The sequence below is a fragment of the Lonchura striata genome, chromosome 22 (assembly GCF_046129695.1).
Source record: "Lonchura striata isolate bLonStr1 chromosome 22, bLonStr1.mat, whole genome shotgun sequence".
Classification (NCBI taxonomy): Eukaryota; Metazoa; Chordata; class Aves; order Passeriformes; family Estrildidae; genus Lonchura; species Lonchura striata.
The window spans coordinates 9,772,298-9,798,530 of NC_134624.1; the positions used below are offsets into that span (position 1 = coordinate 9,772,298).

The 26,233-nt window shown below is 55.9% G+C and overlaps 1 protein-coding gene across 1 annotated transcript in view; it reads left to right on the top strand.

Moving 5' to 3' along the window:
* NOS1AP (nitric oxide synthase 1 adaptor protein) overlaps positions 1-14,209 on the top strand; it is a 28,724-nt gene extending 14,515 nt beyond the window's left edge. Inside the window, exons 3-11 of the mRNA XM_021543658.2 lie at positions 6,249-6,341; positions 6,946-7,004; positions 8,440-8,548; positions 8,826-8,967; positions 9,343-9,503; positions 10,523-10,690; positions 11,690-11,867; positions 12,099-12,447; positions 12,547-14,209. Of these exons, the coding sequence (XP_021399333.2) occupies positions 6,249-6,341; positions 6,946-7,004; positions 8,440-8,548; positions 8,826-8,967; positions 9,343-9,503; positions 10,523-10,690; positions 11,690-11,867; positions 12,099-12,447; positions 12,547-13,021 (1,734 nt within the window). The 3' untranslated portion in view covers positions 13,022-14,209. The remainder of the gene's footprint in view (positions 1-6,248; positions 6,342-6,945; positions 7,005-8,439; positions 8,549-8,825; positions 8,968-9,342; positions 9,504-10,522; positions 10,691-11,689; positions 11,868-12,098; positions 12,448-12,546) is intronic.
* Positions 14,210-26,233: the final 12,024 nt, after the last annotated feature.

A 26,233-nucleotide genomic window follows, 5' to 3' on the forward strand; every position in this document is an offset into this window, starting at 1 on the left:
TAGCCAAAATACCAAGAAGTGAGCCAGGAGCACCTCCCCTGCCATGGCCTGCCAGGCTCATGCAGAGGGGTGGGTAGAGACTGAAAGTACAACAGGAATTTTGGAACAGGCAGCAGAAATCCTCAGTTGCCTCCTGCTCCTGTCTGTACAAGCAGTGTCTGGTGGCCTGGCCCTGCCAGCGAGGTGCTGGGTAGCTGTCACTTGGCAGGGGCTGGCTGTAACCAGAACAACTGAATGAATGAAGTAGAAAATGAATATCCTTGCTTTGTGAGTGAGAAACAGACATAGAAAAATACTCTTGTTACCTTGCCACAGCCATGCAGGGGGTCAGGGGCTTTTTCATGGGGCTCTGAGCTTGCTGCAGAGTCCTGGCTCCTGCTCTTCAGAGCTTTGTTGTGTGAACCTTGATGGACGAGGTTTAAAGCAATCCAATCTCCCAACTTGCCACTTGTCCTACATACCAGACTGGAGGGCAGCTAGGATATGAAACATGCATTAAACCAGGCTCTTCTCTGCAGGGCCTTGTGACACAGATGTTTGTAAGGAAATACGGAATTACTTGAAGATATTGCAGTGTTTAATTGCAGTTTCACTTCTCAGGGTTATTTCAGGTGAATCTGACCTGCTTCTAATGGAATTAGCACTTTTTATCTGCAGTAACCTAGCAGCTTTTTCAGGTAGGGACATTTTCATGCTCCTGTTGGGGTGGGGTCCCGAGACACTACTTCATTACTGATGCTAATTAATCGTCCAAGGCACTGCAGATGGAAAAGGTAATTTGTTTCCTCCTGCAAAGTGAATAGAGGTGGGGAGGAAAATAAAACCCAGCTTCCCCATGAGCTGGGCTTGGCCTGCCCTGGCAAGACAAGAACTGAAGGGCCATGTGTGGGAAAGCTCCCTATTAAACCTGGGGACAGCAGGGAGCTCCTGGAAGTGACAGACACACAATGGGGCTTTTGTCAGAGAGGCACCAAAGGCCAGATGATGTCACCTTGTGCTGGGCTGGGAGGCTGCTTGTGCCTCTCAGGATGGAGCTCAGCAGCATTGCACTATCTCTTCCACAGGGAGGAGGCAATGAAAAGGCTGCTTTTGTCCCACCCTTTTTTAAAAGCAGGCGAAGACGCTTTGTTCTGGGACAAGAGATTAGGTTTGTCAGAGGTGGAAAAGACTAATTAAAGAGGCACTGCTAGCCCTGGGCTCCCACCAGCTCCCACCACCTACAGAAGCCCTGCTCACCCCTGTGGGTGTAACTCTGCTTTTTCCTCCACATCCTTTTGACTGGCACAGGGAAATATCTGAACTGCAGCCACATCCTTTGCCATGTCACCTAAAGGTGAAAGGAATGAGTTATCCTTAAGGGCTGTCCGAGACTTCAGCAGTCTGGGACCTCCCAAGGATAAGATCTGTTGAAAATGAGGAGAAGGAGGATGAAGAGGAAGGCTCCTCCATTACCATGTCCATCAGAATGCTCTGAAGCTGGATTCCTCAGGTGTCAAAGGAGTCCTGGACAAAACCCAGCTCTTTCTCCTTGTCCCTCTTGGGTGATCATCCTCCAGCTGCTGCAGTCAGGACAGCATCCTCACTGCCCAAGGTCAGCCAGGGATCCTTTGGGATGGACTGGGGCCACATTTCCCTGCTGCCCTTCCAGGGACTCCCAGAAACCCAGCAGGCCCGTGATAGCTTGGGGAGAGGTCTGCAGCATCCACAGAGAGCTTGCTGGATGGTGGAAGGAGCTCATTTAAATGAGAAAAAAAGACTTTGAGTACGCTGCCAGCATTCTCCTTGCCTATTGTACTCCCTTTTTAGTTTCTGCTTTCCAGTGAGCAGTTTTATGTTTCCAAGGATCATAAATTCTCATTTTTCCACTGGGCAGGAGGTGCACTCCTGGTCTCCGCTGCTTCCTGCGTGGCTTTTGTGTCCGTGTTGCCCAGCTACTGCAGCACAGCCCCGGCTATGCCCGGGGATCTCAGCTCCACAGGCACACACTTCCCAAGGGCACAAAGGGAAGCTTTCCAACAGAGCCACGGCCAGGGCTGCGCCGAGCGGCCGCAGTGAGCTCCAAGGTGGGACGTGATGCTGAAGGGGCTCAGAGGCTGGGCAGCAAGCAGCCTCTGGTCCGAGGGTGTGGGAGAGGAGGGCACTGCTGTTTGGCAGCTCCAGGGCAGCGCTCGGCTGAGCCCCACTGGCTGGGAGAACTCTGGAGTTTGCCGGAGCATCGGTTCCAAGGGCGGCGCTGCAAGCATGGGTAGTTCAAACAGAAGCCGAGATAACACCCTGTCCTCACCCCGTGTAGGTCAGCTGGTTTGAAATTAATTACATTCCTGAGCTGGAAATACTTGGATTCATCGTGGCTTTAATCCTAAAATGGGACTCGTATAGTACCAGGGGAAGGGAAGGGAAGGGAAGGGAAGGGAAGGGAAGGGAAGGGAAGGGAAGGGAAGGGAAGGGAAGGGAAGGGAAGGGAAGGGAAGGGAAGGGAAGGGAAGGGAAGGGAAGGGAAGGGAAGGGAAGGGAAGGGAAGGGAAGGGAAGGGAAGGGAAGGGAAGGGAAGGGAAGGGAAGGGAAGGGAGCCTCCCCCCACGGTGGGATGCAGGGACTGGGGTCCTGCTGGGCTGGCGCTGCCCGGAGCCGGTCAGTCCCGGGGCAGAGCTGAGCTCATTCCCAGCTCCTCATTGCCATGCTCCCTGTGTCCGGCTGGAAGGCGAGGCTGGGGAAGGGGCTGGGACAGGCTATTGTTGGGGGTTGTTTATGGACACATAGATCTGCAGCCTGCCAGGCCGGGATGGGCCGAGGGGAGGCCAAGGGGAGGCCAGGGCAGGACAGCAGGCTGAGGGCTGGATGGAGAATTTACAGCCACAGGAAGAGTCGCTGGTTTCCAAGCCTGTGGCATCTTCCTACGAGCATGCAAATAAGTCCATACCCAGCTGTGACTGGGGGCTTTGACATACTCTGACTTCAAAAACCTGCAGAGCCTCTGCTTTGATTTCCCTCAATACAACTTAAAACACCATTTGAACTATGGCCAGGAGCATGTTCCGGCCTTGCTATGCCTTGTTAATGAAGAAGATGCATTTTTTGGAAGCAGAGACTGCCTCCAAGACCTGCAAACTCTCTATTTTATGACAGTTTTCATTTGCATAATGAAGGCCCTGATACCTTCAGTAATTAATCACATTAAGAATTGCTTCCTTGAATAACTGTATTCATGCAGGTTGTTCCTAGTGCTGGAAACTGCATATGATTTCCAATGTGCATTAGCCCAAGTTTCATCAGCAGATGGAAGCTGGTAACTGCATGTGTAATTTATATCTGCTTGGGTGGAATTATCCAATGAAATATGCATCACACGGCGCCATTAACATTTCTAGTCATACAGTCTTTAGCTCATGGGTAAGTTAATATTTCATGCCAGCAGTGTGTGGGACCATATGAAAGGCAAAGTCTTGAACACAGGGATTTAAGAGCAGAAGTGGAAAGTATTCCAGGTCAAACACAGTAGAATTAATGACACTGCTAAAATAAATGAAATTAATTACCCTTGTTTGATCTGCATTTTTTTATAAAATGTCCCATCTTGTCTCCATAGTTAAGAAAGCTGCCAGGCTGCTGTATTGCCACTTGTAGGGGCAACTCCAGATCCCTTAGCATCCAAAAACCTTTTCCCCATAGGACAGCACAAACAACAGGAGAATGATGATTGAATCATGGAAGGCAGCAGAGAGAAATGTTGCGGCCTGGGTTTGAATTTGTTGGTAACCTTGACAAATCTGGGGGAAAAAATCACGTCAGTTCAATAGTAAGAAGAAAATCAGTGACTAGTCAGTGACAGCAGTGACAGGTCAGCCTGCAGCCTCCTGCCAGGATAAAGGTTGGGTTATACATGAAAATTCCACAGGAGAAAGTCAGCTGTCTCAGAGTGCCTTTTCCCATGTGCTTTCCTGTCCTTATATAAATCACAGTTCATTAAAATATTGATTCCTGCTTGATAGGAAGCAATTAAATGACTGAAGCTGTGTTTCACCTGGCTCTTCTGAGGAGAGATGGAGAGAGAGTCCAAGCTGAGCTGGTGCAATGTGAGCGTGGGTCTCTGCCCTCCTCGTGGGGCACGGTGCTCTCACCCAGCTGCTGCTCCTGCTTCCTGTGCTGGGACACGGGACATCCTACAGCTTCTGCTGCTTCAGGGGTCTCACCCTTTAGAAAAGATTTGAGGGACCAATGAGTTTTAACTGTTTTCAGGCCATGGCTGGGCTGTGCCTTGGCCGTGAGCTCCAGCAAGGATGCAGCAGTGGCCACGGGCTCCATGGAGAGGGAAGGGCCAACAAACTTCTTCCTCACTGAGGCTGCTGTGGCCACATCCAGCTTGTGGTGCTGCACAGCTCTGCCTGAGAGCCAGGCTGGGGTGCTGCTGTGTGGGAGCTGGCTGGAGTTCCCTGGGTTTAGAATCTTGCCATCACTCCTGGCAGCACCCACAGATTCACTGCTGCTGCTCCCAATTGTTCCTTTCTGTCCAAGAGAGAAAGAAAAAGCATCTCTGCAAAATCCAGGCTTGGACTTTGCTTAAAGCCTTTGAGTAAAGAACCTTGTTTGAATGTAATTGCACCCCTGTTGCTACAATGGGAAAATACACTGTATTGCTCTTTCTTGGAAAGCACAGCTAGTATTTTCCCAGCCATTTGTGTATAAAGAAAGATAAACAGCTCTTTAGCGGGCAGAACAGTCTATCCCGGGTTTATTGACATTCATGGAGCAGACAAGGACAAACAGTTTGGTGAGCACAGGGGAGGGGGAGCAGCTGGGCTGGGGGGAGTGAGCATGAGGGGTAGAGGCTGGGGAGCCCTCTCAGGTGCTGAGCCTGGCGAGTCCATCTGCCTGACCCCAGACCCGCGGGCGCTGCTGCAGCCCCGTGGGCCCCTCAGCAGCCTGCAGGATGCACTCACCACCTCACCCTTCCTCTCACTCCTCCCCATAAATAAAAAACGGGGATAGCTAATTTAGTTCCAGCTTCACACGCAATAGCACCATAGATAGATTTTAAAAGAGCTTGTCTGAAAGTAATAATTCATGGGGAGATCAAAAGGCTGTGGTTTAATCCGGGGTCTGTCTGATACCATAAACCTTGCAGAGTGCTAAGAATTCAATGAGCAGCATCAAAAGCCTGATAAAAATGAAAGTCACCCAATTTTCTGTCTGTAAAGCTGGTGTGGCTCACAATGGGTGCTGAGGAGTGGGAAAGATGTGTACCTTGTCTGCAGAGCTTGGGTGACAGAGCCACACACAGTCCTCCAACTTCAGCATCCCAGAAGAGGTGCCTGGACTCCATGAACATCTCACTTGCACCCTGCATTCCCCAACTGCAGAAAGAAATCAAGAGTTCTAATTAGATGTCTAATTACATGGCCTAGGTAGATTTCAGGCTGCTAGGCATTGCCTTTTCCTCCACATCCACGAATCGGAGTCTGCATTGATTCACCAAAGCAACGTGACAAAGTGGTGGATTTCAAACAGGGACTGCAAGAAATATGCAGTATCAAAATGCTGTGTTTGGAAGCTAAAAATGCTGCTTCAAATGGGGGTAGGAAGGATGAGTGCTGTAAACAAAGGTCTCCAGAGTAGCAGGGCTCTGCCATGCTTCTGTCAGCTAAAGAACATTTAAAAGTCAGTGTTTAATTTTTAACACAAATGGAGGTAAGCTCAGGCTGCAGACACCTGCAGGGTTTTTCTCCAGAGATCCTGATCCCACAGAGGTTAATGTGATTATGCAAATGACTGAGGTATAATTGCGTTACTGCCGCCCATCTGGCCCTCCCTGCAGCTCCTGAGTGATTTTGTATTCCCCGTGCAGCGCAGTGCTGACACACAAGGGCACCAGAGATGTCACTGCTTGCTGTTTGCTGCAGGTGCCACCTCCCCATCAGACCTCTGGAGCAGAGTCCTGCTGGACCAGGCATGACCAATGCATGGAGAAAGCTCTTCCCAAATCCAAATTAACAGTCTGGATGTAGCCCAGAGATTTCAATTCCACTTGTCCTCTCCCAAGGGATGCTCCTGACAGAGCCAGGATCCTGCCTGGCATCCCAGATACTGCACCAAGTCCTTCCCAAAATGGTTTTTCTCAGCAGAATAAAACAAATTCCCACCTCCCTCTGCAGCTGGGATTAAACCAAAACCTGACATTTTCCTGTCAGACACTGACTACTATACCAGGTACCCCCTGTACTCTCTTAAACTTGGTTTTTTCTTCCCCCCAGTATGAATTCAAAGCCAAGAACATTAAGAAGAAGAAGGTGAGCATCATTGTGTCTGTGGACGGGGTGAAGGTGATCCTGCGCAAGAAGCAGAAGGTGAGGCTGCTCCAGCCCAGGGATAGTCACACTGCTAACCAAAACTGGCCTTTTCTTAAAAAACACCCAGGATTTGCACAAGAAAACACTCCAGATTCCATTCAACTAATAACAAAACCTTGCTGGAAAGAGTGGGAATACTACACTGTGGGAAGAGGATTTTTTTCTATTAAAAAAAATTTATCTCTCAGGGCATACATTTTTTCTTGCTAATACAAGAAAGCTTTTTCCAGGTTTCCTGGTCTGAGCACCCCTCACCTCTTTGCCCAACTGTCCTTTCCACCAAGTCACTGAATCCAGATCTCCTAAGCCCCAGCTCCAAGCCTTCTTCCCCAAAGCATGTAACTCTTCTGCATATTTGATGTTATAAATTAATCTTAGGGACCATTTTCAGCTCTGAAGGCTGTGATCAGATATGATAAACGATCAAAAAAGAAATCTATTTTTAATCTGAGATACTGTTGAAACAGCTGTGGCTCATCTAGTCACACTGCAGCCTGGATTGTGGCTTGGGACAAAAGCATTGTTCCCCAGGTTTCCTGCCCTTCAGTTTGGTGGAGTTGCACTTTCACCTGATTTACTGTAATTTTATTTCTGCTTACAGAGGAAGGAGTGGACCTGGGATGAGAGTAAGATGGTGGTGATGCACGATCCCGTGTACAGGTACGTGCCAGGGGCTTCAGCAGGGAGGGCCAGTCCGCCCTGGGGGATCAGTGCCCTTCCTGCCACCTGCTGAGACCCCTCCACCAAGGCTTTCCAAAGGAGCATCTAAAACTAACGAGGGTACAAAGTTGCTGCTGCTGGAGAATCCTTTTCATACTTTTGGGAGAGCGAGGTGCACTGATCTCACTTTGAAGCTGGCTCTGCTTTGAACGGGGTTGGACTGGGTGACCCTGGAGATAATTCAGCCTGGATTACTCTCTGATTCTGCCTCTGAAGACAGGCTTCCCGTGGTTTTCCTTCAGAGCATGCCTCTCCCTGTGCTTCTGAAGCAGGGCCTTACTCTAAGGTGTAAGTGCTCACTGGGAATTAACCCTTACAGACGTGGCAAGAAAGCACTGACTTTCCACAGCACCTTCCATGGGATATGGAGGTATTCCAGAGACCACAAGCCCCACCCAGAGGTTTACCCTGAGCATAAACCTGGTGCCTCAGGAGCTCCTGGGGATGGGAAGCAACCCCAGTGATGGTGCATGGCCTGAGGACAGGTTAAGAGCACAGGGTGCTCCAGGCTGTTGGATCTGCAAAGTGAATTATTGTACCACGAGCCCACAGCCCCAAGAACTGAGATCCCCAACACTGGTTTTTGGGATCAGAGCCCTTAGTGAGGACATAAGGAACAGAGGATGTCCTGATGCATTATCTGTGCCTGCTTCTCACCTCTGGCTTTCTTTAAAGATTACTACAACATGTGGCACATTGGTAGTAACTGCTCTAACTGCAAGTTCAACACCCAAAAAATTCCAGTGACAGAAAGAGGAGAAGGAAAAAACCATTTCAAGAATCCTTTTGGTTTCTTGTCTATTCAGAGCTGAGCTCATTTGTCACATTTTCACCTAATTAAATCAAACATACATAAAAATCTTCAAAATGGTATTGCAGTACAAGGAGGAGAGTCAGCCTGAGCAGCAGAGGCAGGAATCCTCAGAGTGCACTCGGCATCCCTGGGAGAGGCTTTTGTGCTGTGCCACTTGTCCACTGCTGAGGAGGGACCCTCTGGGACCCCAGGGCAGGGCAATCACCACCATGGAGGCAGTTCTGCCTCGCTGCAGCCTGGGCAGGGGTTAATTGCTGAGGCTAAAAATAGCCACTTGCTTCCCAAGACTATAGATTTTTTTGCTTTCCCACAGGATCTTTAAAAAGCTTTTGCCTACTTCAGAAACCAGAAGGTTTTCCATCAAGCCTGAAACGCTCTCTAAATCCATCACCTCCTGCCTTGAAAATTGCAGGAGGGGCCATGCACCAGAACTGCCTTGTTCCTCTAATCCTGGGGGCTGCAAAGCAGCCCATCCTGGGGACACACGGGAGCAGAGGTGGTCTGGAGGGCAGAGACTCCCCAGGGTGTTTAATTAATTCCCTTTGTCTCTCTCTCACCTAGAATTTTCTACGTCTCTCATGACTCGCAAGACCTGAAAATATTCAGTTACATCGCAAGGGACGGCGCAAACAACTCCTTCAGGTGCAACGTCTTCAAATCCAAGAAGAAGGTAGGATGCTCCTGGGGATGCACCCCCTCACAGAGGGTGCAGGTCCTGGGGAGCGACCGAGGCAGCGCCGGTACTGGGTGTCCCCAAAACAGCGTGCCTGCTGCGTGTCCCCTCCTACCCAGCAGCGCGTTCCACACGGGGACAGGAGCACCCAGACCCAGAGTGGGGAACGGGGGGCACTGCTGGGGCAGGCAGCACGGGAGGAGAGGCGGCAGCGCGGGGCGGGAGCGCGGAAGGCTCGCGCTGAGCGCGGCTGAGCTGCGGGGTTGCCCCGCAGAGCCAGGCCATGCGCGTGGTGCGCACCGTGGGACAGGCCTTCGAGGTGTGCCACAAGCTGAGCCTGCAGCACGCCCTGCAGAACGCCGACGGGCAGGCCGACGGCGCCAGCGACAAATCGGCCGAGGAGCAGCCGCTGGAAGGTGACTCGGGCTCGCCGCTCCCCGAGGCAGCGGTGCGGGGATGCTTTGGGGTGGGGACATGCGGGGTGGCACCTCCTTCGTGGGGAGAGTTTTGGGCCCCTTCAGATGGGGGCATGGGGACTCTGCCCTGCCTGCCCGCTCCTACTGAGCGCTGGGGAGGGGCAGGCTGAGCCCCGCATTCGGCAAGCTGGGTCTGCAGCCCTCGGCCAGGCCGTTCCCTCCCTCCTGCCCTTCACAGCACGCTGAGACTTGGAGCAAGTCCTGGCCCTCGTCCCTGAGCTTCCCCCAGCTCCCAGCCCTGCATGGGGCCCCCGCTCTGCCTGCAACCCTGGTGGGAAAGGGAGGCTCAGATTCATGTGTCCATCTTGTTTGAAGTTCACCAGATAAAGGGCTCCAAGATCACGGATGTGGACGAGGTTGGCATCGATCCTGGTGGCATCTGTGTGTCCGAGAGGGGACCCAGAGAGCTGCCAGGTGCTAGGGGGGACCTCGGCATGCTGAAATCTGGGCAAGCCTCGAGGGAAAAGAATGGCCAGGTAATGGGGGGTGGGCTGGAGAACGGTTCATGTGCTCTGCTGCTGCTCAGGGCCCTCTGCTCGGGGTCACTGTATCATGGCTTGATTTGGAGGTGCTTTCATGGAGACCCCATTGCAGCCCTCCCTCCTGGCTCCCTGCTCAGCTCCCATTTCACCCACAGCAAGGCCATGTCCAGTGCTGGGGTGGGGGTTGAGGCGAGAGGCAAGGGTGGGAGCTGTGGCGCATGGCTGAGCAGGCTTCTCACCCCACCCGGGCTGGATTTCCATGCCCTCAGTGCTGCTCTGCAGCAGTTGCTTGTCCTGGCAGCAGTCCCTGGCTCCCCTCGTGCTCCAGGCCCAGGGAGCAATGTCCAAGGAGCAATGTCCCCAGGAGGCCCAGCCCTGGCAGCGCAGGCTCCGTGGCACGTTCAGCTCCAGGAGCAGTTCCACCTTAATGAATGGGTGCTCCACAGAGCTCTGGGAGCGCTTCCCAGAGGCCTGAATGGCATCGCTTCAGCTCACACAACAGTAACGCTCACAGGGCCTGCCTGGAAACAGCTGCACTGACAGGCACTCCCCGAATCCATGGGATTCGTTTTTGTGCTGGAAAGGCCGGGCTTTCCTGCATTCCTTCTGGCACTGCCCAAGCACAGGAGGGCAGCAGCAGGAAGGGCAGTGGTCGCAGGCGCTGGCAAATGCTCCAGGCACCAGGACACCGCCCAGCCTGGGCAGCCGGGCACGGAAAGGTGTGGAGTGTTTGGGTCACTCCCTGCTGTGTCCTTCCTTGGAGCCCTGGGGACCCGCCCTCCTCAGACACAGCCAAGGCAGCTCTGCCAGCTCTCCGGGAGAAGCCTCTCTGAAACTGTCCTGGGGATCCCACACATGTGCAGAGCTGACAGCCCCAGGCTGCCCCTCAACACACCCTGTCTGCCCCGAGCTCAGGGGCTCCTCTGTGCTGGGGTCAGCACCGTGGGGAACCAAAACCCACATCCCAGCCTGAGCCACTCAATGCACTCACCTGCCCATTTCTTTGTGCCCAGGATGCCGAAAACTTCTCCCTCCACCTGGCCAGCTCCCAGCAGCTGCTCAGCCCGAGCAGCCCCTGCTCCTCGGCCTCCATCACCCCGCTGGCCTCCCAGCACTGCCTCCAGCTGCTCCAGCAGCAGCTCCTCCAGCAGCAGCAGCAGACGCAGGTGGCTGTGGCCCAGGTACACGTCCTGCCGTCCCTTCAGGCGGCACCAGCCCTTCTCCTCCCCCCGGGCCAGCGTCCAGCCGGGCTAGGCCGACTCGGGGCAGGTGGGAGCGGGCCGGGGCCCTCGCAGCAGTGCTGGCAGCATTCCCGGTCGCACAGCTCTCGGCAGAGCTCGCAGCATCGCTTGCAGCCCAGCTCGCAGCATTGCTTTCAGCGCCACGTGCAGCATCGCTTGCAGCACAGCTGAGCTCCCCCAGACACGGAGCTGGCTGCTCACACAGCCCCAGGCTGCAGCGCCCGGGAGAGCCCCCGACTGCCGTTTCACCCCATCTCATCCCGTTTGTGGAAACCATCCCACCCCCAATCCAGCATCAGTGCGGGGAGCGCGGTGCCTCCCGGCTGGGCACATCCCCCACGCGTTTCTCGTTACCGGGGGACAGCAGGACACCCCAGACACCCCCGGGACGCCGCCGCATCCCCGCCCGCGGCCGGACCGGCTCGGGGGGCCGCTCGGGGGTGGCGGGGCCGGCAGGGGGCGCTGTGGCGCCGCCGGTACCGGGCGCTCCCGGGGATGCGCCTCCGGTCCCGCATCGCCGGGGCCCGCATCGCCCGGCCCGAACCATCCCGGCCCGAACCATCCCGGCCCGCATCATCCCGGCCCGCATCGCCCGGGCCCGCATCATCCCGGCCCGAACCATCCCGGCCCGAACCGTCCCGGCCCGAACCGTCCCGGCCCGAACCGTCCCGGCCCGCATCATCCCGGCCCGAACCATCCCGGCCCGCATCATCCCGGCCCGAACCATCCCGGCCCGCATCATCCCGGCCCGCATCATCCCGGCCCGAACCATCCCGGCCCGAACCATCCCGGCCCGCATCGTCCCGGCCCGAACCGTCCCGGCCCGCATCATCCCGGCCCGAACCATCCCGGCCCGAACCATCCCGGCCCGAACCATCCCGGCCCGCATCATCCCGGCCCGCATCATCCCGGCCCGCATCATCCCGGCCCATCTCGCAGGTGCAGCTGCTGAAGGACCAACTGGCGGCCGAGACAGCGGCACGGATCGAGGCGCAGGCCCGGGTGCGACAGCTCCTGCTGACCAACCGCGACCTGCTGCAGCACGTGTCACTGCTGGTGCGGCAGCTCACGGTGCTGGAGGCCCGGGAGGAGCACCGGGATGAGCATCGGCAGCCGGGTGAGGACAGTGACACACTCACTGGGGTTGTTTGGGTGCTGGCATGCCCCCAGCTCCATCCCTCTGGATAATCACTGCATTTCTTGCAGTCATAAGAAACAACTGGACTGCTCCCAGTACCATCCCAGCAGGCTCTGGGGGTCTGGGGCATTTCTGCATCCCTCACAGTGCAGGGAAGCAGCTGGTTTGGAGATACTCAGTTTTTCATGTGCCTCTTATCCATCTCTACAGTTGACCACTCCTTGCAAAACCTGTCCCTGGCCCAGTCCCTCTCCCTGAACCTGAAGAACCACTACAGCCTGGACGTCCACCTGCCGTCCACCTCCACCCCTGCCAGCATCCTGGGCAGCCCAGTGGCCCCCGGCTCGCTGCCTTCCCTGGGCCCCAGGGACTCCTACCTCAACCTCGTCAGCCTGGACAGGGGCAGCCACCGCTGCAGCAGCAAGGAGGGGGACGAGTGTCTGGAGGGGCAGGATGGGCTCAGCCGGCGTGTGGAGGGCTCCGAGGTCAGCGACTTCGCTCTGCCCAACGGGAGCAGCCGGCACAAGGCAGACGACATGGCCAGAGGGGACGAGGACAGGTAGAGTGTGCCACCCCTGCTCCTGCCAGCTGCAGGGAACACCCCGAGTGCTGCAGGGAAGTACTTGCCCATCATCTCCTCTCTGCTTTCCCTCCACAGGCGGCAGCCGCCCATTCCCAAGCTCAACCCACCACCACCCATCCTACGCAAAAGGTCAAGCAAGACCTCGCCAAGCCTGGAAGTGGAGGTGAAGCCCGAGAGCATTGCCCACCTGAGCCTACCCAGTGCCAGCATCTCCAGCCTCACCAGCATCACTGCCAGCTCCCTCACCCTCTTGGACCCTGAGGCAAGGACTCCTGCAAGGAGCGCTGCCTCCAGCATGGAGCCTGGCTCTGCTGGGACCTGCCAGCACGCTCTGGGCAAGGACAGGACTGGAGAGAGTGGGCCAATGTCCCCCTTGGCCAGCATCCATGACCCAACAGCCAGCGAGACTCTGGCCAAGGAATTAGTGGCCCTGGGCAGCCCCACGGACAGCTCACTGCCCTTCTCCCCTGCAGACGACACCTGCTTGCACATCAGCTTCTCCGAAGATGAGCTGGACACTGCTCTGGGGCCCAGCAGAGTTCCCTCTTAGTGGGGCCATAGTTGGTGGTAGCTGGTGGCTGGCAGCCCCAGCAGCTCCGTCCACAACCCCGCGCTGGGACTGGGGGTCCCTGTGCCCAGGCTACGAGACAGGTCCCTTTACTGTCCCTGTCCCACATAATGGCTTCCCCCACCACCTACAGGGCCACCCCACAGGATGGGACTGGCCAGCCCTGCCTCGGTCTGCACCAGCTCACACTGCTGTCACACTGCCATCCTGTCCCTGCTCACACAGCCAGGGATGCTCACAGCAGAGAATTCCCAGGGAGCTGAAGGGTGGAAGTCCTGGGCAGGGCCTGGCGCAGCGCTGTGGGACAAGAGGCTGTTCTGGTTCATCAGCTGCCACCCATGGCAGCCTGAGCAGGGCCACGCAGCACAGCCATGGTGACACTCCACTGCCCAGCTCCCCAGGCTGTGTCCCAGACTGCCACCACACTGGGTCTGTGCAGAGCTGCCAATGTCCACCAGCCCCATGCTGTGCCCAGCCCTGCTTTGGGGACAGCAGCCCCACCACTGTGTCCCCACGCAGTGAAGCCACCACTGCCTCCATAGGTGCCTTTTCCCACTCCCAGCACCCACTGCCCACACAGGCTGGGCCACCGCTCTGAGGCCACTGATGGGTGCAGGGCTGGCCCTGGGAGCCTGCAGCAGTGGGAGTGACCCCCTAAAGAAGGGTGCACCCCATGTCTTGGGGTCAGGGCAGAGAGCCCTCTCATGCCCCCCGAGCTGCTGGTGACTGCAGGCAGGGGGCTGCTCCTTGTGCTGATTTTAGGGTGTTACGGTGTGGTTTGGGTTTGGTCTCAGTAACGTGAGTGTCCTGTGAGGAGTTAAGGTTTAAGGAAGAAGCGGGGTGATGCTCACCCACATTGGTTGTTTGTCAGAGGGTGTTGAGAAAGTGTCAGAGAGTCGAGTTAGGAAGTGTCAAGCAGGAACGGAGACTTGGAGCAGCCGTGCTGCCTGTTCCTGGCATGGTGCTGCTCCTGCAGGGAGAGGGGGGCACAGGACATGCACCCAGAGCCGGCCATGGCAGGGGCAGAGCTGGGAGGGGGCTGGGGACCGGGCCGGGGGTTGTAAAGCTCGGCTGGGCTGTCCCATAGTGTGGTAGCGGCAGCCCAGCCCCTCCATAGGACACTGCAGTATGGTAATGGACTTTTAAAGAAAAAATAAACAGATTTGCAGAGCCAGTGCCATGTCTCTGCCCCATGGGGCCCATGCACACAAGGTCCTGAGCCTGTGGGGTGGGCTGGGAACTCCTGGGTATTCCCAAAGAGGAAAGATTCCTGCAGGGAATGATGGCTGAGCCCCTGAGCTGCTCCCTGAGCAGCCCCTGCCAGGATGGGCACCACCAGGCAGGGCCTACTTCCCACACACTCCTTTTGCTCTTTCCTGGTCCTGTTTTTACTGGTGAAATAAATCCTGGCCACAGCACAAAGGATGGAGGGCGGGAGAATGCAGATGGCAAAGCCGGACGGGATGGGACCGGTGGCATGCCAGAGCGCTGGGACCCCAAGGGCTGCCTGCAGCCAGGACAGGCAAGACACCCCTGCCCTCTGCAGACTCCTGATCCTTGCTAGGTGAGGAAGGAAATCCAGGGGCAATTCAGCTCAGAGACTCCAGGAGGGACAAGGACCCTGTGAGATTGTTCTCCCGTGCAGGACGGGAGGCCCAAATGGAGGGGCCCAGCACCCAGAACCTCCGTGGGGTCTCAGGACCACTCTCCATCCCTCCATGGAAGGGGTGCAGCCTCCAGCATGGCAGAGTGGGGAGCAGGGAGCCCCTTCCCCAGGCCCACTGCAGACATCTGCCGGGGGGCTGCCTGCGTGGGGAGGGGGCACTTCCAGCCCAGAGCCTTATTATGCTTCCTTCATGGGAAGAAACTTTTTCCTTTGCTGTCTGCTAAGCTGCTAGCAATCATCAGGCAGGCAGGTGGTAAAGATTCATATCCATCAAACAATGCCATTTAGTTTGTAACCTGTGACTAAATCTGGTGTTAGCTTTAATTTCAGAGTCTGCTTTAGGGCTCGCTTGTTAATCTCTATGCAAAGCAGATGAAATGAATATGCAGCATTTTGGATGTAATTGTACGGCTTCAATTCAGCACTATAATTTTCCAAACAGGATCTTGCAATCAAGCTTCTATTCATTAGTGTATAAACAATTTAGTTTCTCAGCTCTCCAGTATGCCAATCATCTCAATGGAGTGAGCATCTCCGACAGAAAGAGGAGGAAAGTTTCCTTTGTGTAACAGAGGTAAAAGTTGCTCCATACTTCAGACAATTCCCACCCGGCAGATCCAGACCATTCCAACAGAAGTGGACGGTTCCTCGTGCCCCCACAACACTGACCAGCTGCAAACACTATTCAGAGGGGTGATGCTCCAGTGATCTCCCAGCTCATGTAGCCCCAGGCCCATCAGGAATTCTGCACGTGAGACCTGCATGGAAGGGCCCAGATCCCACAGGATCAGGCTGCCTGGAAGGGTGCAAACATGCAGCTCCTCAGCACACCCCAGTGATGCTCAGGGTTCCCCGAATGCCCACGACTCTGAGGAGGGGGTGGCCACCCAGCCCAAGCCCCCTCCATGTCCCCGTCCCCCTGACGCTGCAGCCCATGCCAGCTCAGCCCTCCAGGACAGAGCCCTGGGGACATCCCACACCTGGCAGCTCCCTCGTGGAGGACAAGGCTGGGGTGACACAGGAGTGGGTGAGGGGCCGTTTTGCTCTCCGGGGCTCAGCACCCTCTGGTGCTGAGGTGCTCTGCTCAGCGGGGACCCGAGGGTGCCGCTCACACGCGAGCGCCTCCGTTCCCCATCCCCATCCCCGCGCACCCATCGCCCTCCCGGGCGGCGGCGGGGGACCAGCCCGGAGCCGCGACAAAGGGAAGCGCCGTCGGCGGAGCCGCTCAGCGCGGTCTCCGCTTCCAAATGAATATCGACAGCGCTAATTACAGGCCGCCATGCAGACAGCTTATTAGCTTGTCACAAAAAGACGGTATTGAACTCGGAGCCCGCGGTATTCACGGAGCGCAGCAAGACGCTCCCCAGACAGCACAGCGAACCAGGCAGGCGAACAACCTCCAGCAAAACTAATTACTTCCTGATTGTCTACGGCCACCCACTGGGTATAATAGTATAGACTAAATTTGGCATATACATAACTAAGCACTCGGCACCAATTTGGTGTACAATAATCATCCTCTGTGTTGCATAATTAAAATCTGATCACTTGGAATAATTATTTCATATTCCCAGAATCGGGTGAAGATTGCATAATGTGGCAGAAGTGTGAGCCTGGCGGTGGAACCATCCACTTCCACAGGCGTGAGCCCCCAGGGAAGGACATCCCGAGAGACCCGCTCGGCACCGGCTGCCTCCGCCGCGGCCGTGACCCTGCGGGCCAGGGGCTGTGCGGCCTCCGGTGTCGGTCAGCACCGGCTGCGGAGGAGCTGCAATCCGCTTGTCCCGGCTGCCCGCAGCGGGAGCCGGTGCCGAGCACGGCCCCGGTGGGGCAGGACTGTACCCGCCAGGACAGGCTGTCCTGGTGTCCCCACGCAAGCGCTCGCCCCATTGACCTTTCCAGCCTGGCTGCTGCCCCGCTGCCCGCCCGGCCGGGATGCTCATCGCCCGGCTCCATTGTGCTCGTACATCTGCTAAAGGCATTTGGAAAGACATGGCAATAAAAAATAAAAATCAAGTGGAACGTGTGTGTCTAATCCATTAACTTCCTCCGGCGGCTCCCCGGGGACCCGGCGAGGAGCAGAAAGAATACGTGGATATTGCACGCGCCCTGGCACCTTGTCCCCGGGCCAGCCCCGCCGCTGGCCGCTGCCACGGGCTCATAAATCAGTGCGGGCGACAGCGTTTCACAGCTCGCTTCCCAGCCAGGATATGGCCATTCCTGCTGATTACACGGCCGGCGCGCGGGGGAAGCTGCATCTCCCACTTCCAGGAAGGGAGGATCCGCAAGGAAAAAGCATTGATAAAAAGAAGAACGAAATCAGCTTTGTTCACGTTGCGAATCTCCCATTGTTCCTGCTGCGGCCGTCAGCCCTCACTGGAGAAAGTATTTCCTCAGCGATAAATCTCCTGGGCTCCTTGCAGCCCTCGCCTTGGCACCAGACTCTCCTCAGCTTGTTTTGAAAGAAAAAGCACTTTTGGCTACAGGCCACCTGTGGGGTGCACTGGGCAATTCATGGCGTGAGTCTGGGGGGTGAGGGACAGCCCTCGGGCAGGGGACAGTGGCCTGGTGCCCATCCCAGGGGTCTCTGGCCTGTGTCCCCAGTCAGGGCCACACCAGGGGACACGCACTGCCACTCCCAAAAGTTCCACTCCCGTCCTGCAGCGCCCGGCACGAGCCGGGGAAAGTGAGTCTGACCGGGGCCACGCTAATCCCAGCGCTGAAACGTGGAGCTGGCAGTGGCCAAGCACTTGGAATACGGGAGTCAGGCTGACAGTTGTACAAGAAAAATAGATCAAGTTTCCAAGAAAATAGAGCTGAGTTGATCTGATTTTCATCAGCATCTTCAGCCGCCTTTCGGGAAGCCCCAGCCTGCTCCTCATTCCTCCTCTCCACTTTACAAACCACTTAATTCCTTGTTGCTTTGGAAACCCTCACAAAGACCCTCTGCATCCCCCAAAATAACGAGCAACAGATGCTGCTTTGACCTCAGCAACTTCCTGGAAACATACATTTGTCAAAATAAAAATAAAAAGATTAATGTGAGGAAGGCTTTTAAATTATAAGGAAACAGCAGACAGAGCCTGGCCTCGCACGCCGAGCCCGCGGACTGTGGAGAGACCCGGGAACGGGCAGGGAGAGGCTGTGGGACCAGGGGTCCCTGTGCCCCAGGGGCTCGGGCACCCAGAAGGGCAGGGTCTGGCAGTGCTGCCCACAGCCAGGAACACTGGGAGCAGGCTCAGTTCTCCTCCTTCCCTCATTTCTTGGTTTATAGGAGCAACTTGTCTCTTCTACAGAGCTTTAGATCCTCTTTGCCCATGCCACAGGGGAGGAGATGGGCACACAATGGGTCACGAGGAACTTCTGGGTTATGAGCACTTGGATGCCAGTGGGTTTCACCCTTCCAGTGCAGCTGCAGCCACCTGGCACATCCCAGGCACAGAGCTCATGCACAGGCACTGTTCCTGTGTCCCCAACAGCACCTGAGATGCCCAGCAAGGGCTCCTGCCAGGACTTGTGACAGCCACACTGGTGTGTGACACAGCCTGCCCCACAGCACAGCCTATCCCACCAAAACCAAGTACCCACAGCACTCACCAGAGCTGCAGGCAGGGAGGCTCCACATGCTCCACACAGGGGAAGACCCTTTTCCCTCCCAGCTTTATGGAATCAGCCAAAAACGAGCTGCTGGGAAGGGCCTCCTTCTCCTTAGCCTGGTGGGAGGTGGGCTGGGAGTTGTGCACCTGGGGTGGGAGGGTCATGGGCACATTGGGCATTCCCATGCCCATCTTCATGCAGCTGCTGCTTTCTGCTGCTGCATGACAAGACCTGGCCAGGGCACCTGAGGGACATCCCTCCTGTGAGGGTCTTTTCTGCCATCACCAGGCTGGGGGTGCACCTGTGTTGGTGAGAGGCTGCAGTGCTCAGGCCGTGCTGCCATGGGGCAGCCGGTGCCATAAAAGGGATCACTGTCCCTTGCTTGTGCTGGGGATGTGACAGTGGCACAAGGCTGGCCAGGGGCTCTGCCTCCCCAGGATTCTCACAGTAGCCATGGCAATGGCCATACACATTTACATACCCTTCCCTTCATCACAGGGACCTGCAGAGCAACCGGGCTCGTGTGGTTGTTTCCATCCCACCAAAGGACATTTCAGTGTTCCCCAAAGCTGCCCAGCACAAGGAGCAAATCCTCTGTGTCACTCCTTCCCTGAAGCCCCTGGTCCCTACCCACCCGAGGTGCCACAGGAAGCTGCTGGTACCCAGAGTCCTCCAGCACTGTGGCCGCTGTCCTACGAGCCCTGTGGCCAACTGTGGTGCTGTCCCCATGGCCAGAAGATTCTTTATTTTGCATGGCCTCTTCCCTGCCCCTGTTTTGCAGGGGGGACAGGCTGCCTTCTCTGCAGGGACAAGCCACCCAGAGTGTGCCCCCCAGCCAGGACAGGAGGCTGGAGAGGTGGCAGTGGGAAAAGGACCCAAAAAATTACTTTCCATCATGTTAATGAGGGACAAGAAAATGCTGGTGAGCTTGTTGGTGCTGGCAGGTGTGTGTGAGCACTACCAGCTCCCAACAGAGGTGCCAGGGTCCTCCTGTGCCAAGGGATAATGGGAGCCATGCCAGAACAGGGGCACAGTCGGCCCCGCTGGCAGCTCGAGCTGAGGACAGAGGCTGAGCCCCGGCTGCCTCCAGCTCCCACACTGCCCACCCCGAGGCTCTGCCCTGCAGGTTCCAGCTGGCAGCACCTCTGCACTGCCAGGAGCCTGGAGTTAGTTCTAAACTGGGAAAGGGAGCCCATGTGCTGAGTCCCAGGGACGAGAAGAGCCATTAGAGTGACTGGACAAATGCCACAGCTCCTTGTGCAGGCACAGCAGGTCCCACCTTCACACTCTGTCCATGGGGCCACCACATCTGCACCAGTCACCCCCGGTGTCTGTGCTCTGCTCAGGCCTGTGGGGCTCTGCAGGGCTGCTGAGCCAGGGCACCTGCCCACAGCATCACACCCAAGGGTGTCACCTCTGGGAGCCCCTGGGGACACTTGGTGGCTCGCCCCAGCCCAAGAGCTGTGCACACAGGGGCTGCTGGAGGGCTTGGAGCAGCCCTGCCCTGGCCCCGCACCACCGGGATTTCAGACCCACCAGTTTCCTCTGCCCTTTCCACTGAACCAACCCGTGGAAAGTTTTATAAACTTGAGGAAACACAAGTCAAAGCAGAAGAAGCCCAAAGCTGAGCTGAAGTGTGACCTCAGCAACCTCCCCTTTGTCCAGCCCGGGACCTCACTGTCATCTGTCAGCATTTGCTGAATCTCCTCCTTTGGGGACACTGCAGCCCTTCCGCAGGAGCGGGGCCTCCCCGCAGCCCTGCTCCTCTAATGACTCTGTTATCTCTTGTTATCTCTGTCACTTCCACCTCTGCTTCCCTCCACCGGCAGAGAGGTGATGCCCCCCCCAAGCCTGGCAGTCCCAGAGGAGCAGCATCCCAGCCCGCACTGCCCAAACCCCTCATGGATGGGCTCATCCCGTTGGTCTGGGCTGTGGGATGGGGCTGTCCCCACGCTTGGTGGGGCAGTGGCTGGGATGAAGGTTTGATAGGGTAGCTCAAGCAGCACTACAGGTCACAGCTGAGCAGCATTCTATGGATGCTACTGCCATCCCATCCCATTGCTGCTCCAGACGTGATGGGAGGGAGGTAGAACCTGGCAGAACAGGGCCCAGGGGAAGATGGAGCAGAGTTTGCTGTCTCAAGTATGAACCTGCCTGGCTGATGAGAGGGCACTGACAGGCAGGGAGGGTTTGGTGCAAAGGAAGGAAATGGAAGAATTAAATCCACAGAACTTCCCTGCTTTTGTTCTCTCTCCCACCCCCGCTCTTCTCCTTGGCCGCTCACTCTTCTTGCTGGATGTGTATGGCTTGATACTACCCAAGCAAGCTGGAAACAGGGTATATCAGCTGAAAGCAATTTACTTTGAAATCCAGCTGCCAGATTTTCCTTCATTTGTTTACTTTTAAATGCTTTTTTAAAAGCCAAAGTACACAAGGCAGCCAAATTGCTGACATGTGTGCCGGGCCGGTACCCCGCAAATGCTGCATTCTTTCATGTCCTCCTGGGCTCAAATCCACTCATGTTTATTTAAAATATGTAGAACACTTCAGCACTATTAAGGACCATGTTTTATAGTAAATGGAAAAAGATTTCCTCGCAGGCCAAGGGGAGAGGAAAAGAATCACTTCAATTCAGTTTTGTTCCGACAGCGCTTTGCCTGCCCACCAGAGCCCAGCCACCCACATCCCAGCACGGGCTCGGCCCAGCGCCAGGAGCCGCGAGCTGGGGCTGCCCCAGGTGCTCTGGAAACTCTGCAGACAGGTGGACACAGAGCTCCAGCACTGCTTGAGGGCCTCAGCCTCTCTTCCCCCAGATCCATGGGGCAGGTGGCCTCTGGTGGCAGAAAGAAACACCAAGATGGGGCTTGAAGTCCCCGAGGTGCTCCACAGCTCCAGAGTCTTGGTTTAACACAGGATTTCACCTGTGGACGTGGATGTGAAAGCTACAGGTGAGATACCAACCCCAGGGCGAAAAAGGAGAGGAAATAGCAGTGACCAGGCAGGAACAGCCTGGCAGGGATGCTGAGAGGGAGCAGACTCAGTCCCAGCAGAGAATGAGACACCACAGGCTTACTCCAGATGATAAGGAATTACACATCCTCTCAAAAGTAGGATACAGACGACAATGTAAAATACGTAAAATACAGATGAAAATAGCAAACACATATTTAAATGTCAACAACAACTAAAAGGGAAATAGATATTCAAATGCAGAGTTTATAAGTGCATTGCTAATGTGGGTATTTTGTGATGCAATGAGGCTGGAAGGGGCATTTCCAGCTACTGCTGCCTTTCCTCAAATCACCCATCTGTAGTTGACAGAAGCTGAACTCTGTGGGGTAACATAAGGATGCGCTTCAGAAAGGGAAAATGTCAATAAACAGCAGATAAATCCTGCAGGCCTTTGCTGCTGCTCAAGCTGAAACAAACACAGAAAGGCAATGCAGAGAAAGGAGCAAGGAAGTGACATCTTTTTAATCAAATTATTTGCTACCAAAACCAAAGATGGACAATGGCTCTGTGAGTATGTTAATGTGCCTCTGACAGACCTTCCTGAAAGAAAACACTGCTGATGTAGCCAGAATTGCTCTGGTTTGTGTCCTAGCAAAAAGCACAAGAAAGCAGAAACCTCCACTTATTAATTTCTGATGATTTAGAGCACAGCACCTTCGTAGTTTTATTGTAATTAGCCAGACTAGTAAATCTTCAAAAGGATTCCTCCAGTGGAGTCCCAGACTCAGATTATGTCATGGCTGAGCACAACCTCCCACAACTGGTTTCACTCATGGGTAGAAGAAACAAAGGCTCTGAGCAAGCGGTGATGGAGAGCAGAGAGGGGTGTGCAAGGGCTGGATGCTACACGTGTTCTGGGGACTGTCTCTGCTAAAACCTCCTCCCTTGCTCCCTGCACACAGCCATTCCCAGCACCAGCAAAGGATGGCTCCCAGCGGAAGGCAGGGTGCTGCCATTGTCATCTCTGACAGGCAGGAGCAGAATTGGGAAATACCCCTCCAGGAATGATGAGAGGGACAATTCTCATTTTCTGCCCCGCAGTGAGGTCTCCAGTTACCTCTCTGATCACAGAACTGGGTGCCCACAGTGCGCAGAGGCTCTGGGGATGGTGACAGCCACTTCTCTGCCCACCTACACCCTATGACCGTGTGGCTCCTGCTGCCCTGGGCAAGGAGAACAGCACTGGGCCTCAGCTGTGCCTGCCCTGCCCAGGCAGAGCTTCCCCCAAGCCTCCTCTAAGGCACTTCACAAGGACAAAGACTGTAAACAAGCAGAGAGCTGTGTTGGGTGGAACCACCCCATCGCAGAGAGGGAAGTGACAGTGCCCCAAGGCCACACAATGAGATAGTGACAGGCAGGAAAGGGAAGCTGGGTTGCCTGTCCCCCTGTGCAGGGCTGTACCCTCCAGTCCCCACTGCTCCTGCTCTGCTCCGTCCCCTCTGAAACACTGCTCTAAGAGACAGAAAACAAACACATGAAAGCCTGTAAAAATAAAGAGCCCAGTAACTGGTAGTAAAGTCTCCAGCAGCTGTAGGGAGCCAAAAGCTGCTTGGAGGGGGTTGGATGGAAGTCGAGTTTCCCTCCCTGCTTGTATTGTATTTCTTTCCTCTGCCAAAATGTGCTTCTTGAGCCTTGGGCAGAGCTCTCGGCGGCGGCTGACCCTCACCTTCCTCTGTTTAGCCTGGAGCTCAGGCTGGCCACGAGCGGCCAGGGGCCGGGCAGAGCTGGCACACAGGGCCGGGCCAGCCCCGCTGCCTGCGGCTTCCCGGGAGCCACAGCCCGGGCGGCCTCACCTGAGCGCCCCGGCCCCGGGGAGGAGCGGAGAGCCCGGGAGAGCCCGGGAGAGCCCGGAGAGAGTCTGGAGAGAGTCTGGAGAGAGTCTGGAGAGAGTCCGGGGAGAGCCCGGAGAGAGCCCGGGGAGAGTCCGGAGAGAGCCCGGAGAGAGTCTGGAGAGAGCCCGGGGAGAGCCCGGGGAGAGCTCGGGGAGAGTCTGGAGAGAGCCCGGAGAGAGCCCGGAGAGAGCCCGGGGAGAGCCCGGGGAGAGCTCGGGGAGAGTCTGGAGAGAGCCCGGAGAGAGTCCGGGGAGAGCCCGGGGAGAGCCCGGAGAGAGCCCGGGGAGAGCCCGGGGAGAGCCCGGGGAGAGCCTGGAGAGAGTCCGGGGAGAGCCCGGGGAGAGCCCGGAGAGAGCCCGGAGAGAGCCCGGGAGAGCCCGGGGAGAGCCCGGGGAGAGTCTGGAGAGAGCCCGGGGAGAGCCCGGGGAGAGCCCGGAGAGAGCCCGGGGAGAGCCCGGGAGAGTCCGGGGAGAGTCTGGAGAGAGTCCGGGGAGAGCCCGGGAGAGTCCGGGGAGAGCCCGGGGAGAGTCCGGAGAGAGCCCGGGGAGAGTCCGGGAGAGTCCGGGGAGAGTCTGGAGAGAGTCCAGGGAGAGCCCGGGAGAGTCCGGGGAGAGTCTGGAGAGAGTCCGGGGAGAGCCCGGGGAGAGCCCGGGGAGAGTCTGGAGAGAGCCCGGAGAGAGCCCGGGGAGAGCCCGGGAGAGCCCGGGGAGAGTCTGGAGAGAGTCCGGGGAGAGCCCGGAGAGAGCCCGGAGAGAGCCCGGGGAGAGCCCGGGAGAGCCCGGGGAGAGTCTGGAGAGCCCGGAGAGAGCCCGGGGAGAGTCTGGAGAGAGCCCGGGGAGAGCCCGGGAGAGCCCGGGGAGAGTCTGGAGAGCCCGGGGAGAGCCCGGGGAGAGTCTGGAGAGAGTCCGGAGAGAGTCCGGGGAGAGTCTGGAGAGAGTCTGGAGAGAGCCCGGGGAGAGCCCGGAGAGAGTCTGGAGAGAGCCCGGAGAGAGCCCGGGGAGAGCCCGGGGAGAGCCCGGGAGAGCCCGGAGAGAGTCCGGGGAGAGCCCGGGCTGGGCGCGGCAGGGAGGGAGGGCTGCATCCATCCCACATTTAGGGCTCCATCCAGCCCTTTTCTCCCAAAGCTGGGTCAGGCTCCTGTCTCGGCACAGCTGCACACGGGAGGCAGCGAGAACAAAGCAGAGGTCAGACAGGGCTCTAACCAAAGGGGTAATTCTGGCTCCATTAAAATCCTCGCTCCTGTTCGCATGGAAGCAGAAGGCTGTGCTACTACTCATAAAGAGCTGAACCACCCTCAGGCTGACTCACAGCCCTTAACAGAGCTGCCATGCTGATTTTACAAATATTAAAGCAATGCCTCAGATTCAGGGTTTTGTGTGGTTTAACCTATCAACTTGGGAGCAGACCCATAGCTCTTTTATAGAGCTCCCCTTCCCTGTATTTTAGTTCCTTTCTTGGTGCCAGAATTGGAGCCAAAGCCACGCTTAACAAAGCAATAGGCATGGCCATTCTTCCCAGGTCTCATTTACCCTGGTGAGAAGGGAAAAATTAATTTAAACCCTATCAAAAGTGCAAAAGCCATTTGCCATTTTGTGCTGCAGAACACAGTGCGAACCAAACACTCCCTTGAACCACCTGCACTTGCCAAGCCCAGCCAAGAGCACAGGAACTTGCAGATTGGAATCCTTTTGTTCAGGCACCAGCAACAGACAAATGTGATCTAAGATATTTCTCAAACGTGATCCAAGATATTTCTCAGGCAGCAGCACTGGGGATATGTTTGGGATGCAAAAAAGAGCTGTTACCCCATTCAACACTCCCTTCTTTGAGCCCCTATTCCTGGATAAATGATGTATAATAAAACTCTTCATGTCCCAGCAGCTTCTGCTTGTGTCTCAGCCTGGAGGAGCTCTCCCCAGGCAGGCACAGCCTGGGGCACAGGGGACTGGGACTCGCCTCCCTCACTGCCTGCCCTTGCCAAGCACAGAGGAACCTGCACCATGTCTGTGTGGGGCTTGCCAAGGATCTGGCAGCATGTGGGAGTGAAGAAATTTGTTGAAGCAGAAACCAAGCCTCCAAGAAGCCTACCAAGCCCACTCAGCAATGAGTGAGCTGTTGCTGACCTGCCTTGGGGGTCTGGGAGCCACCCAGCATCTGCTTCTGCTTGCAGTGCTGATTTACTGCTTTAAAGCCAAATTCACACCACGGACTATTTGCTTCTAGTTTGCTGTGCTGTGTTTTCTCAGACCTCCTCTCTTTGCCAAAGTACTATTTGCATCACACTCAGCCACGCAGAAGGCGCCTTAGATTCAGATCAATTCCCCAGGTAGAATGGCTCACATGAAAAACAGAAAATTATGAACAGAGTTATTAACATTAGTAATTTGGTGAGACCATGTCTGTTCCTAACAAAGAGAAATAATGTGCTTTCATTCAAAGGTAAATATTGCAATTAACCTTCTTCCCCATCTTTGCCCATTCTGCTCCTTTCACACCAGTCCCATAAGTGCAGAACCACCCTGTTCTCTGCAGCACCAGGGTCATCTCCCTTCTGGATTCAAGAGAAGGAATTATAATGAACTGTGACTTCCCAGCCACCTCCATCTACTTTGATTCTACCTTAGCTTCCTTAAACCACACCAAATGTGACTGAGACAATAGTTTTCAAATAATTTTTCTTCCTTTTCTCCCATAATACTCCATAGTTTTTATATGTAGGGAAAATCAAGTTGAGACAATGTGAATTTTATAGCAAAGACAAAAGATCTAATCAAGTATTTAAGTAGCCTTTGGATTTTCACGATGGCAAGTCTTCACAGAGATGCCCAAAATCAGCTTAACGCAGCCACAAGAGGGAGTCTGAAATCTGTTCCTGCCCAGATGGATTCTCGCTTCTGAACTCTTCCAGTACAAGAGCACACAGAGAGCTTCAAACGGATTGCTCAGTTCTGAACTGAGCAGAACCATTTGAAACCGGGGCATCTCCAACTGCCAGATGTTTTGAAGAGAGACATTCTCAGAAATACGTTGTTGTGCTACTGCCACACAAGTCTGCTGCACCAGAAATGCACAGTCCCACCTTACTGA